The sequence below is a fragment of the Xiphophorus maculatus genome, chromosome 1 (genome assembly GCF_002775205.1).
Source record: "Xiphophorus maculatus strain JP 163 A chromosome 1, X_maculatus-5.0-male, whole genome shotgun sequence".
Taxonomy (NCBI): Eukaryota; Metazoa; Chordata; class Actinopteri; order Cyprinodontiformes; family Poeciliidae; genus Xiphophorus; species Xiphophorus maculatus.
The window spans coordinates 18,546,375-18,560,297 of NC_036443.1; the positions used below are offsets into that span (position 1 = coordinate 18,546,375).

The 13,923-nt window shown below is 37.5% G+C and overlaps 1 protein-coding gene across 1 annotated transcript in view; it reads right to left on the minus strand.

The window, feature by feature from the left end:
* slc9a8 (solute carrier family 9 member A8) overlaps positions 1 to 12,343 on the minus strand; it is a 31,602-nt gene extending 19,259 nt beyond the window's left edge. Inside the window, exons 1-4 of the mRNA XM_023336767.1 lie at positions 11,972 to 12,343; positions 11,455 to 11,639; positions 9,977 to 10,057; positions 7,499 to 7,557 (exon numbers count right to left, since the gene is read on the minus strand). Of these exons, the coding sequence (XP_023192535.1) occupies positions 7,499 to 7,557; positions 9,977 to 10,057; positions 11,455 to 11,639; positions 11,972 to 12,219 (573 nt within the window). The 5' untranslated portion in view covers positions 12,220 to 12,343. The remainder of the gene's footprint in view (positions 1 to 7,498; positions 7,558 to 9,976; positions 10,058 to 11,454; positions 11,640 to 11,971) is intronic.
* Positions 12,344 to 13,923: the final 1,580 nt, after the last annotated feature.

Below are 13,923 nucleotides of genomic sequence, written 5' to 3' on the forward strand. Positions count from 1 at the left end.
GCGTCCAAAGTCAGTCCTCAAAGGTCGGTATCCTGCATGTTTTGGTTATTGCCTTAGTTCAACACCACATAGATAAAATAAGGACGCATTAGCAGGTATCTCCAGAACACTGACATGCTGAGGAGGTGGTAACTACCGCCAAGGGGAAAACTAAAATATGTATAACACCGGTTCTTGAGGCCTGAATTTGGACACACCTGTCATAGGGGATATAGTGTCTAGTAGAAACAAATATAGTCCTCTGGCTTTTTATAATTTTGTCATGTAGCAATCAGAATGTGTGATTGAGCAAGACAAAGTAGTACACATTTGTGAAATAGAAAGAAAAGGATACATTCCATTTGTGAAATACATTTGAATTTTGCCATCTTAATGCAAGAACAGTTACAAGTTTTTGTGGTTTATCTCTACCAGCTCTGCTTACTAGAGAGTGAAATATTTGACTATTCTGTGGTGTGTCTTTGAGCTACAAGCTCTACAACAAATTTCCAAATGGAGTTCACTAATCTGTACTTTGACTAGGCCATTTAAGCATTTCTATGTAATTATGGCTTCATGTTGATTACAACGTCTTTACAAGTTTGTCCCTAACCCATCTGTTCTGGTTCTTGGTCTTCACGATGCTGATTATTCACTGACTTTCTCTAACAAACCACTAAGACCTTTACTATTGGTTCCATTGGGTTTTCTTCAAGGATGTTAGAATAAAAGGATCTAATCACATATGGATGATACACATTTCAGATTTGTTATTTGTACGATATATCTAAAACTCATGTATATTTTCCCTCTTATTTTACTGACTTCAATTGTGCTGATCTTTCATATTAAATTCTAATAAAAATCCATTGAGGTTTGTGAAAGAGACGAGGCAAAATCTGAGTATGAATGCTTCCATAAGACACTGTATATTAATAGACAGCAGAGAAATATACACTTGAGGACAAAAAAAAGATGAAATAGATAAACCCAGAAAGCAGAGGGTTGATATGGTCTTCGTATGTGCTGAGTCTGAATGCAAAGCAAAGGTAATGAAAACAGATGAATGCCTAAAGATGAAGGAAATGCAGCTAAAAGTGAGCTGAGAGATACCAGGAAAAAAAATACATATGAGAGGGTCTATGGGCGAGAACATTGTTCAGAGCGGAGGGTCCCTGGAGGCTTGGCTTTGACAACCAGTGACATCGCCACAAGGGAAAAAGGCCCCTGAAACCACAATTAAAACTTGTCTCTATGTGTCAGTTTCTCTCTCTCCGTCTTCCTCTCTCTCTCTCTCCTTCTCTGGCGTGGGAGCCATCTATTAAAAGTATGTGCTGCCCTTTGGGGCTTAAAACACACCACTGCAGCCACTGAGGAAAACCGACGAGCCTGTTTATTTCAGTACAGACAACACAACACTATAATGGAGAGAATGCAAAATTATTAGCCAGGTTGTAAATATATTCACCTGCGTTTCTTTGTCAGTTCTCTGCCTAGGAGACATATTGCTGCTAGAAGGTTACTTTGTACCAGCGAGCTATTTCTTCTTCAATCTGTGTCAGAGCACAAGGGAGAAATCGGCAGATGAAGAGGGAAAAAAAAGGAGTAAAACGAATGAGAAGAGCACACAGGGAAACGTTTGTTCATCTGATGAGAGAGAGAATTGGTAAAAGAAAGTTGGTTGTTCATTTCAGCAGAACTTTATTGCAATAATTGCAGATTTTTTGCATTTTAAGGGTATCACACCAATCATTTTTCATGTAACTGAATGAGTTACATAAATATTTATTTATGTCAAACAAAATTACAAAAAAGAACTTGAAAGAGAAAATGAAAAAAAAAACAAAAGGAAGATGTATGAATAACTAAAACTAACTTTCTTGTTTAAAATGGCTATACCAAAAACGGCTTTCTTGTTTAAAATGCACATGCGCACAGATCATCAACAGCAGTAAATCCAAAGGGGTCATTGATAGGCCACCATTCAAAATGTAAGTATCTATAATTTGGAGCAATAGTTCATAAAATGGAGATGGGATCTGATGTGGTATTCTTCCACATTCGTCTTGACGCACTTATCAACTAAACTATTAGAACATACCAGCAGCTGTGACACATTGTTGGGGAAATCAGCTTGCATGAACACATCACCATTTACAAGCATGAGGAGCATTTGCACAGATGTATAAAAACATCTTGAGCTAAATTAATGTTTTCTTATGATAGTATAATGTTACACTGAAAACTGGAGATAAATCCAACTACTAGTTTGAGTGCAAGTTGCAAAATTAATGTTTTTAGTTATACAAAGGATGCCACAAACACAGAGGCCACATATTTCCTTTAAAAATAATTCTAACTTAAATATTTTGTTTATTTTTTTCTCCTTTACTTTTTTAGGGTGAGGAGAATGACAAGCAATGTTTCATTTAGTAATTGAGGACGGCATCAAAACTCTGAAACAATAGAACACGGCGATGAATGTAATGTGTTGATCTTGGTTGATGAGGAAGTAGCTGAAAGAAAAAAAGCTACATACCTAAACTTGCTCATATTTAAGCTCATACTTTAATGTGTACCAACAAAATGAGAAGAGGTGATTTCTGAAAACTTTTTCTTTTGAAAAATTTAGAGACTTGTGTGATTCTCACCACATAATTCTGCACAAGACATTGCTGCTACGTCAAAGGAAAAGAAAACAAGAATTCACTTTCAGATCTAACCTTTAAAGAAATTGCTCGTGCACATGTTCATGTAGCCACAGCAACAACAGTTTGCCTCTGCATGACACTTTTGGTGGCTTGTAGAGAGAGCATGAAGGTTTGTAACAAAGACCAAATTGTCCTTAAAGGAAGATATTACAGACACTTTTAGTAAGGTATTAATATTATTTGGGCACTGTTTAAGAAGGCTGAAGTCAGTGTGTGACAGTTTGTGATATAGAATAGAATAGAATAGAATAGAATAGAATAGAATAGAATAGAATAGAATAGAATAGAATAGAAGTACTTTATTCATCCCAGCAGGGAAATTACTTCGCAGTTACAGCATAGAGACAAGACAAGACAAGACACAATCACAACGTCCGGGTGTTTAGTCTGGAGTTTGGCTGTGTCAGAGCTGACGACGTTAAGTGCAATCCCGCCGCCCCTCTTCTTCCGACTCTTGGAACAGTCCCTGTCCCCCGCACCAAGGAAAATCCAGGAACCTCCACACTGTAGTCTGGAATAAGCGAGTGTAGCCAGGTTTCCGTGAAGCAGAAGATCCTGCACTCCCAGTACTTCTTCTGGGTCCTAACCAGCGCCGTGAGTTCGTCTGTCCAATTTACCAAAGACCTCATGTTCCCCACAATAATCGCTGGTAACGCTGGCCTGCGCCGTCTCCTCTTCTACCTCCGTTTAGCTCCAGACCCACAGCCCCGTCGTCTCCTCCGTAACTCCTCCAGAACCACAGGCCCGTCTCCGGGCAGCAGCAGAGGCCCACACAGCGCAATCAGCCGTTCACGTGAGCACACAATGCCGCTACTCCGCTCGGCGAGGTTCTGTGCAACCAAGAGTATAAAAAGTAGCAGACGAACGCGGAGAACATCGACAGAACCACATCCAGCCATTGTGGAAAGCCCAACTGATGAACCCTGGGTTCTTCAAGCATGGATCATTAATCGGTTACAGCAAATATACACAGACAAACACACACGACGGGAGCTGCATCTGCAGGCAGCCAGCTGCGCCGGCGCCATCTTGACGCCGGCATGGACAAATGTTGAAGTGCAAGTCTGATAAGCTCTCTGAAGAAACTTATCAGACACACACACACACACACACACACACACACACACACACACACACACACACACACACACACACACACACACACACACACACACACACACACACACACACATACACATTAAGAACTGTGGGAATCCCAGTGTTTTTCTCAAAATATTTCAGTAACATGCATCAATAACTATTTGGAGTGGAGATGGGGGCAGAGCGCAGGTTTCCTCATCATGTTTTCCAACCAATCATTGTAATTTTGATTTCATGCCTTTGCACTGTACAAAAACTTAACAGGACCAAGTAGGATAGTGTCAGTAGAAATGTAGTTGGCAGTTTAAGCAGAAAATGCAAAAGGCATTAAGATTATTCATGACCAAGAAAGAGTGACACTAGTGTTGTGCAATTTTATAGTGTATTAGACTGAAAAGGATTAGAAAATGTTGATGCATTTGACGTGAGGTCTGTGGTAGTGCAGGCGTTAAGCACAACCCACATATGGAGGCCTTAGTCCTCAACGCGGGCGTCACAGGTTCAATTCCAGGCCTGGCGACCTTTGCCGCATTTCCTCCCCTTCTCTCATTACCCTCTTTCCTGTCAATTCACTATCAAATAAAGGCCATTAGAGCCAATAAAACTTTTTAAAAAAAGTTGATGCACTGCCAAAGAAGATAGATAGGGAAATTTTCTATAAGGTACATTCTATGCAATGCAGTTCTACATGGTTGTTCAGACAAACAGCAGTTTAGTATTCCACTTTTTCCCTCAATTAAAAAAAATATATCATGGTAGTAGCATTAATATAGTTAACTGAATATAATATTACCAATAAAACTATATTTAGTAATAATGCTTTAAAAAAAACAAAATCTGAGTTTTTGAGTGTATAACAAAATAAGTGCTCTTGTCCTCACTAAGGGAGCTGTCCTCTTCCCAACCCCTTCTAGATCTAATGGTGAGTAAATAAGCATGTAGCTGAATGTTTACACACTTCAGATTGGTGGTTTATTTGCTTAACCAGCAACCAGCTTGTCAACTTTATTGGACAAGAAGCACTCAAAATGAAAATGCAAAAGGCATTTTGACTAAATACACTTGGCAGAGCAGCTAAGGCAATTATACCACATTTTAAGGCTTTATTCATAGAGCTAATATGACAAAACTTCATGATAAAAGCCTTATCTAAATACGGCATAAAGCTCTCTGAACTCCAAAGAGCATAAAGTCAATTAAACATGCTAACAGTAGCTTTACTGCTCATAAAAACCCCACAGCCTAAATGCGGAGTTTATTATGTTTTCAGGCTACAGGGTGTAATTTATCCCTGGCTGATTTCACTTAGTACAGAAAACATTCTGAGTGTGTTGGTGAGAGATTAATGAAATGATGAAAAATTTTACAAATACCACTGTTACCAAGAATAATGCTAACATTAATTATCATATTAAATTGGTAAATTTGTTAATTTTCCCCCATAAAACATGATACAACACTTTTAGACTGTTACATATTATTTAACAAGAGCAAACTTTACCTGTGTGAATTTTTTTCTATTTAAAGATAATGTTTTATAATGTCATACAGAACAATTGGAGACAGTGTCCTAAAAACAGCAATGTATTTCTAAAATGTCAATTTTGCTTGACACATAATAGTGCAAGCTCAATTTAGTTAGAAATGCTTTTTGTCCTAAATGATGGTGGACTGATTATTTCTGTAAGAGCTCCACTGTATGTGGAGAAATTGAGATTGGGATTTTACTGTAAAAAAAAAATAAAATAAATTTCTGTCATATCGCCCACACCTACAAAAACTTGCAAAACATTTTTATAACCTTGAACTACTATTTTGTAATTTTTACATCTTTGGTACATTACAACAGCAACCTGTAATGCAATGTAATTTCTTGGGATTTTGTGTCATACAAAGTGCAGAAATGTAAAGTAGAAGGAAATGCATAGTTTTAAAACTTTGAGAAAAAAAACATAATTGTTGAGTGCATATTACACCATCCTCATTTACATTCCAAATACAATCCAGTGCAATCAGTTACATCACTAGATTCACTCCTAGTAATCTAGGAGTGAATCTAAATGTAGCTGTTCTGTGAAGGCTTCAGATTATTAGAGAACAGAATCATGAAAACCAACAGCAGACAGGTCAGGGATAAAGTTGTAGAGAAGCTTAAAGTAGTATTAAGTTATAAATCAATGTCCCAAACCGTGAACATCTCAACGAGCACTGTTCAATCCATAATCCAAAATAAAAAGAGTACAGCACAATTACAAGCTACTAAAACATGACTTTCCATATAAACTAAGAGGCAGAAGAAGGAGCAGCCAAGAGGCCCTTAAATGTCTTCCACAACTCAGGTTGATGCACTGCCAAAGAAGATAGATAGGGAAAGAATCTGTTGACATGACAACTATTAGATATGCACTCTACAAATTTTCCCTTCATGACAGAAAAATAGACAATGTTGACAGAAAGACATAAGAAGTCATCTTGGAATTAGATGCGTTCTAGTCCTGCCACAAATGGTCAAATGAGATGAAAAATTAAAACATTTTACCAACACACAAACATTAAGGGGGATTTAGCACTGCACAGCTTGAATCCACCATGCCCACAGTGAAACACAGCAACAGCTGCTTCATGCTGTGAAGACAGCTTTATTCAATAGAAAAAGAGAAATCTGTCAAAGTTGATTAGAACATGGATAATTCTTAATACGGGGAAATCCAAGAAGAAACCTGACGTGGCTTACAGCGGAACAATGACCTTATGGCTTTCTCCATAAATGTATGCAAGTTAAAGTCTAAACATACATTTATGTTTACAAACACTCTCCAATCAAGTCTGACTAATGGTATTTTGCAAAGAACAATGTGTAAGAATTTTAATTTCTATGTGCAAAATTGTTAGAAATATGCAAAAAGACTTATTGGTTCTAGAAAGTTTCCACACAGCGAAGTTGGATATAAAGGCCCGATACACTTTCCAGATTTTGAAAAAAAAAAAATCTCAAGTAGATTAAAGTTTGTGCTTGTAACATGAAAAGATTGTTCTGTTTTCCTTTTTTATGGTTCTTAGTATTAACCCATTATGAAGCCTCAGGCCTATATGCACAGCCTGATTGTTGAATCAACTACAATCACAGAGACGGTCACCTGCAGATTTACCGGATGGGACAACATGGGCCGAGGGGCCTTGGGGCCTCTAATTACTTCTGCCAATGACTCAGCAACACCCCGGGGCCCACAACTAGGAAAAAAAAAACAATGGGTCCCTGTGTATAAGAAACATCAACAACCTGCCCTCTTTTTTTCCTTCCTCTCTCACTCAGCAACGCTTTCTCTCCACCCCTTGATTGTCCATTTTCTCACTAGTTGGTGGGGAAAGAGGAATGTTAATGAAAGGCGCAAAAATGAGAAGTGATAAAGAGGAAGAGACAGCCACCAGATAATGACGTGTGATAGAGATGGTGGAATGAGATTAATTTCTAAGTGATAATGAAATGGACCAAAATGTTCCCTGCTGTAACGGCATTGTACAAAAAGAAGTGTTATTCTGTCCTAATATACGATGCCAGTTTATATCACTCTGTACTTCCCAAATATTTTGCAGTGCATACATGGTGTATATCTTTGTCTGGTGTGTGATTGTTTCAATGCATAGAAAAAGCTTACAGTGTGAAAAAAAGAAACATGAGTTATGGATCCAGTTGATGCAAACTTTACCTTCCAGTTGGCCAGTTCCTGGAACTCGATGATCTTAATGAACCCTCCCATTAGGATTCCTGGAAAAGGTAAGAACAGGAAAGAACACCCATCTGATTAAATAGCTTAACGTCTCCCTTGAAGAAAAAAAAAAAACATTCCTGAAATATTTCCTTCTTTATTTAAAAAGAACATACCTAAACAAAAAAGGCACAAAAGAAAAAGTAATAAGTTAGTGTTTACTTAGGGTTTGCAGGTGCATTAATTAAGAAGAAAACAGCATTGCGTACGAGGTACAGCAAAGGACACAGGGACACAAAAAAAATCTTTGGATGCTGATTTATTGTGAGATGTTAAGAGATAATGTAGACCAAGACAGACAATAGGCAGATGGAAAAGAGGAAATGATGAAAGGGAGCATTTCTTCTGATTTGTTAACACTGTGTTATCTCTCCACTGCAGACTCCCCGGCTGCTCCAAGCACTCAAACAGAAGTTCTGACCCTGTGCAGTATGCAGGCCATAAAAAGAGAAAAGCCCTTAAGGGTCAAGATGCCTGTGTGTCACTGAGGTGTAGAGAAAACACATGCGCGAGCATGTGAAGAGAGAGTACAGTTACAAGGAGGAGAATTCACCTTAAGTGATTTTTTCAAAATGTGTGGAGCCCTATCTCTTTTGTTACATAACACAACACACTTGATTATTAAGTTAAGCTGCATGATGGGATGCAGGGGACGTCCTGGCATAAAGTTGGCCAACCTGACGAGCTTATTCTACCAGCTGTAGATAAGCCGCAGTTCCAACAACTATAACATAAAAGATGGATGATGCCACCACAGAATCAAATAAGGTCTTAAGAAGACACTCCTTCAACACATTATAACAACAGTGGTTTGACATGATGCCATTTACAAATGTTCTTACTTCACTGCGTTAAAAAGTTTGTATAATAAGTGCAGTATTAGCAAACACTGTTTCATCAGGTGTTTGCTAATTGCTGCTGCCACTAGTCTTTTTGAGCTTTGTGGGGTGGAAGGTTGGCTGGCGACTGCAATTCCAGTTAGCTATTTGTAAATAGACAGGCAGTTTAAAATACCCAGAACCAGAACAAAACATGGAGAAGCAGCATTTAGATTCTATGCACCACAAATCTGGAACAAACTTCCAGAAAACTGCCAAACAGCTGAAACACTGAGCACTTTGAACTGCCTTATTGCTGAAATGTGCTATACAAATAAACTTGATTGATTATTTATAGAATGAAGCCAGCTGAGTTCTTATCAAATTTATGTTAAATAGGCAGCACACTTTAAAAAAACAAACAAACAAACAAAATAAAACAAATAAACACTAACGTTTACAAAAACATTTCAGAAAAAGGTGAAACAAATTGCTTCATGACTTCATTAGTCATGTAGGAATTTTAAGAAGGTGTCACGTAACAACATTCATAGGGCTAAAACCAACCTTTTCTTTAGTACGCCTTTACAATTTACAACTTTGCTTGTCTCTGTATAATTTTGGTTTAAAGTCACAAAGAGCCACTTTGTAGGGATTTATTAGCAACATCTGGCTCTGGAGCCACAGGCTGAAAAGCCCTGCTTTAGACCAACAATCAACTGAGTGAAAAAGAGCAAAGTTAGTTATTTTGCTTGTAATAAAGTTTTCTCCACTGGATTACATTGCCTAAAAAGTCAATCAGCTGATCCAGAACACTAATGCTCGCCTCCTCACTAAAACTAGGAAATACAGCACATTATTCTAGTCTTAAAGTCCTTATACTGGCTCCCTGTAGCTCAAAGAATAGACTTTAAAAATATTGTTGTTAGTTCATAAATCACTGAATGTCTAAGAACCAAAATACATTATGGACCTTTAGTCACTGTATCAACTATCCAGACCACTCATGTATTCAGATTCAAGTCTACTCTGCATCCCAAAATCTGAACCAAACTTGAAGAAGCAGCATTCAGTTTGTATGCTTCAATAATCAAGAGCAAACCTCCAGAAAACTGAAAAATGCTGAAATACTTAGCTCCTCTAAATCAAGATTAACCCCATTTGCTTAGAGCTGTCTTTGATAAATAACTGCAACAAAGATTACATTTAGTCTTCATTATAATTTATGCTGATGATTATGACATTTGAAAAAAATGTACGTCTCTTGCTTGTTTCTTGTTTACATCATGTAAAAGTACCTTCAATTGACTAGATGTTGAAATGTGCTGTACAAATAAACTTGCCTTGCCTAATTTGTTTCCTGTGAAGTTAACATGTTTACACTTTGTACACTGTGAATGTTTCAAAACAAAAGGCAAATGTTTGTGCAAACAATCTTGGCCAATAAAGCTGATTCTGACAATAAACTAGCCTCACCCATTCTGCTTTCCGATTGTTATCCTGCCCTTTATATTTGCATAGAATTGCTGTTAAATACTGAAACTGCTTAATCAAGGACATATTTGTGCACAAAGCAGCAAGTTACATGAGTAATACTCACCAAGAGACACAACAGCCACACTCTCAGGAAGAAAATGCAGCTTGAACTTGATAAGCAGGTGCACCAATATGATGCAGATACCTGAGGGAGAGAGGATGTAGGAGACAGCTGAATGAATATTTAGGACAAATACATCTACGTTCAAAAGATGATGTCATACTTGCTCACATCAGGCCTAAAAAAGCTACCACCTAATATGCTGCTACAAAGGCTTTTCTAGATGTTTGATTTAGATAACTGCAGTGAGTAGAGGAATGAAGAAATAGCATTGGGATGTAATGACATTTAAATAATTTTCAGAGGCACATTTGAACCACACTTAGGCCTAATGCGTGGTTTGTAAGAAATGGTTTCTCATGCACCAGTCTTCAGCTACTATACATTCAGAATGCAAACAACACCTGAGTTTGTTAAAGAATAATAATGTAGTGATCCCACAGAGTAAAAGGGAAAAATATCTACAGTTTAATAAAGATTAAGAGTACTATTGCACATAATGGATAATAGCTGTGACTAAAGTAACAATTTACAGTTACACTTAGTAAAAATGTTTTTTCTTTGTTGATCACTTTTACCTCTTAAATTGTATGATGCACTAAGAAGAGCTATGCTTAATGTGCGAATCACTATGTATATTTCTTGCTGTGCATTTTCACTTTTCATTCTGTCCTCAATCTTTTTAGAGACAATTATATTTTCCCTGGAAAGCAGTTCTCAGAGTACAAGAAGCAAATTCAACAGCTAATCTCCATTTAATAAACAAAACTAAATTCAGAGTAGTAACAGGTTAGCCAACAGAATGAACAAGTAAAGTCAAAATGTTATGTAAACGCATTCTTTATCATTTAAATCAAATGCCAGAGAAAGACCCTGAATGACCAGCTTTGTCTCTTCCTATTTGTAGCCAAGAATGAGGCAGTGCTGACCCTTCCTCACCTGTTGCTGCTGACCGCTGATTGGCCACCTGAAAGAAGACTGCTAAAAATTTTCCCTCACAAACAATAGAGGGATGGCTGGCTGGACATGTTTGAGGTCATGCGCATATGGCCTGCTGTGGGGTAGAAACAAAGCCCCTTTTCCACTACATGTTCACAGCGTGGGTGAACTCAGCTCAACTCTACAGTATACAGTTTGGGTGGTTTTCCATTACAATTGACAAACAGCTCCAGTGGGTAGTGTAGTCATAGCAGGGTGACCCTCAGACATTATACTTTTCAATGCAACACTGATGTGGAACATTTGTTAAGTAGGCAAAGGTAAGCAGCCAGACAAATACCCACCTATTATTAGCCTGTTTAACTTCCACTATTACTTTATTTAAGAAGTGTTCTTTTTTTTTTTAGCTTCAGTCCATTTCAAAAATCAAACTAAATAAATGATAGATCACACTACAACAACTGTAATAGCCTATTGTTTCTGCAGATGTACGAAAATGCCAAAGTCAGATTAGTCAGTAAAATGAATGAATAGCAGCCCACCAATGACAAGCAGACTGAAGAAAATAGTCAGTCCACTGGACTGTTCCTCCTCCTGGGCCTTCACCCCGGTCTGCACAGGCAGGATGGGCTTCGGAGTTGGGGGTGCTGGTGTGGTTGGCTTGGCAGCAGCTGCTGTGGAGTGATGGGTCTCATTGCTGTAATTCTCAGTAGTTTCATTGGACTTTCTGGAAGAGAACAGTGAAGATGACAGGTATAATGGCGGTTTTATGCTCATTGTTAGCCAAAACTGACCATGTTTGGCTTACGAGACAATAAACAGCCATAAGGTAAACACACTTAGACTGAATATTATACCGTTTTAGGTGTTACCACATTTGACCTGAAATAAACAGTCGCCACTATTTTATATAAAATGCACACATTTTCTTTATAGGACAGAAGGATTGTCATTGAGTGTGGGATTTAAGTGTCATAGTCGAGAAAGTGACAAGACAAGAAAAAAAAAACAGTCTTGCTAGCGTAGATACAGTAGATAAAACAGGAAAAGACGAACAACCTGAAAAGCTTTCCGTCGCCCTGCGAGTTGGTTGAGCCAAGTTTATTTTGTCGTCTCTGTTTATGATCATGAGGTAACTGCTTGTCTTGAAGTGGAGCGTTATCCTTATGTAGCACATTCTCCTCGTCGTTGTCAGTTCTCTTGTAAGGGTCCACAGAGTTGGGCTTTTCGAGTCTGTCTGACAGGCACAGCTTCACGAAAAACAGTAACAAGAACCACGAAAAAAGTTTAACCCTAACACCTCTCATCCTCAACTAAGTGTTTTTAGGCCTAAAGACAATATATTGCATTAAAAAACACAGACGGATTCATATCTTCAGCTTCGCGTATCTGTTGACATCCCGGCCTTACTTCCTACAGAAATGTTTGATGGGAGTTGTAGTCGACAGCAAGAGCTTTACTGATAAAATTACAACGACCCTAGTAAACAAATCAGACGTGGTTGGGTGCATGTTTTGTGTAGGAAATGTGCACATGCTTTTATGTTGTAGTAAATGTTAAGCCCCCCCCAAAAAATGTATGTAAATGTCATGTGAACGCTGATTATATTTTTTATTGACTCCATTTCCCATGTGGCATTGCACTGTACCGTCAACCCTCTGCTTCACACGCCATGCAAAAAACTAAAAAGATAAGAAGTCTGTTCTTGTTTAAATAGTTTAAATTTGTCTTGCGTGGTTATTCACATCATTTCATGATTATTTTTAATCCTGAGATAGGCATGTCTTATTATGTTTTTTCAACTTGTATGTTTCCTCAAGTTTATAAGACTAATTAAATGTAATTATGACCTCTTTATTTTATTAGTTTATTTATTTCTCATTGAAAGGCCGAATTTATTTTTCTTTTCTTTCTAGCTCACTGTGTTGCATTGTGTTGCGATGTCATTTATAATATTTTTAATCCTGAAATTGCTTTCAAAACGAACCAAAAAAACGTAACTGTGTCCCTATTCAAAATAACTATATCCCCCTATTTGAATGTAACAGTGTTTATTCAGCTGAGGCAATAAAAACATGACGTTTTAAATAGTTTACTGGGAAATGTGAGAGGAAGATTGTATCAATATATTTTTATATTCCTATTTATTTACAGCCCCATCCTCCGGGCTAGTGAAAAGTACATTGGTTCCCAAATGCACACTCCAGTACTCCCAATCCCCCAAAACACGGAAAAAAGTTGTCCTTTTTTGTTTGAGTATTTTAGCTGATTTCATATATAAAACAGATGCAAAGCAAACATAAACAAATGTAAATAATATGCAAAAATAAATTCAGTAACAAAGCAAAGAAACACAGCATCTGGGGGAGCGTTTATAATCTTGAGGTGGCATACGGTGAAATAAAAAGCTATTGAATAATTTCGGATAAATAAATAAATGCAATTAAGTGTTGTTTCTTAAATTAGTAATTTAAACTATTTATTATGTATGTAAGACCAGAGGTGGGTGACTTAATTTATTTGCATATTAAAAGAAAATTTAGTTTTATAATATTCCCTTAAAATAAGCTCTTAAATTTTATTCCAAACCTCACAGAACTCACCATATCTGCTGCTTATATTTTGTAAATAGAAAGCACTCTGAAATATGTAAATTGACCCCCCAGCCCATCCCTCCTATGGTGGCGCCAATGAAAGCAACAAAGGAACTCTTAGTACAGTGCTTTGCTGGTGATTCTCATATGGAGGGAGATCTTTTGGGAGGCAGGAGTAGGGGTTGTATACCATTCATACCCTGGAGTACAGAATGTCGAAACTGCCTTTGCGGCTCTCCTCCCCCAAGTTACTCAGTTTTTCTTATTTTAAAACTAAATATATTTTTGTGAAATAATCACATCAGAAATTGAATCTTGCATTTCTGATTGTAGTCTTTCAGATCCCTTATTTAAATATACACTTATTTTCTTTTTATGTGTTGCATTGTGGCACTGTGTATTAAATTCCGTTTTTAC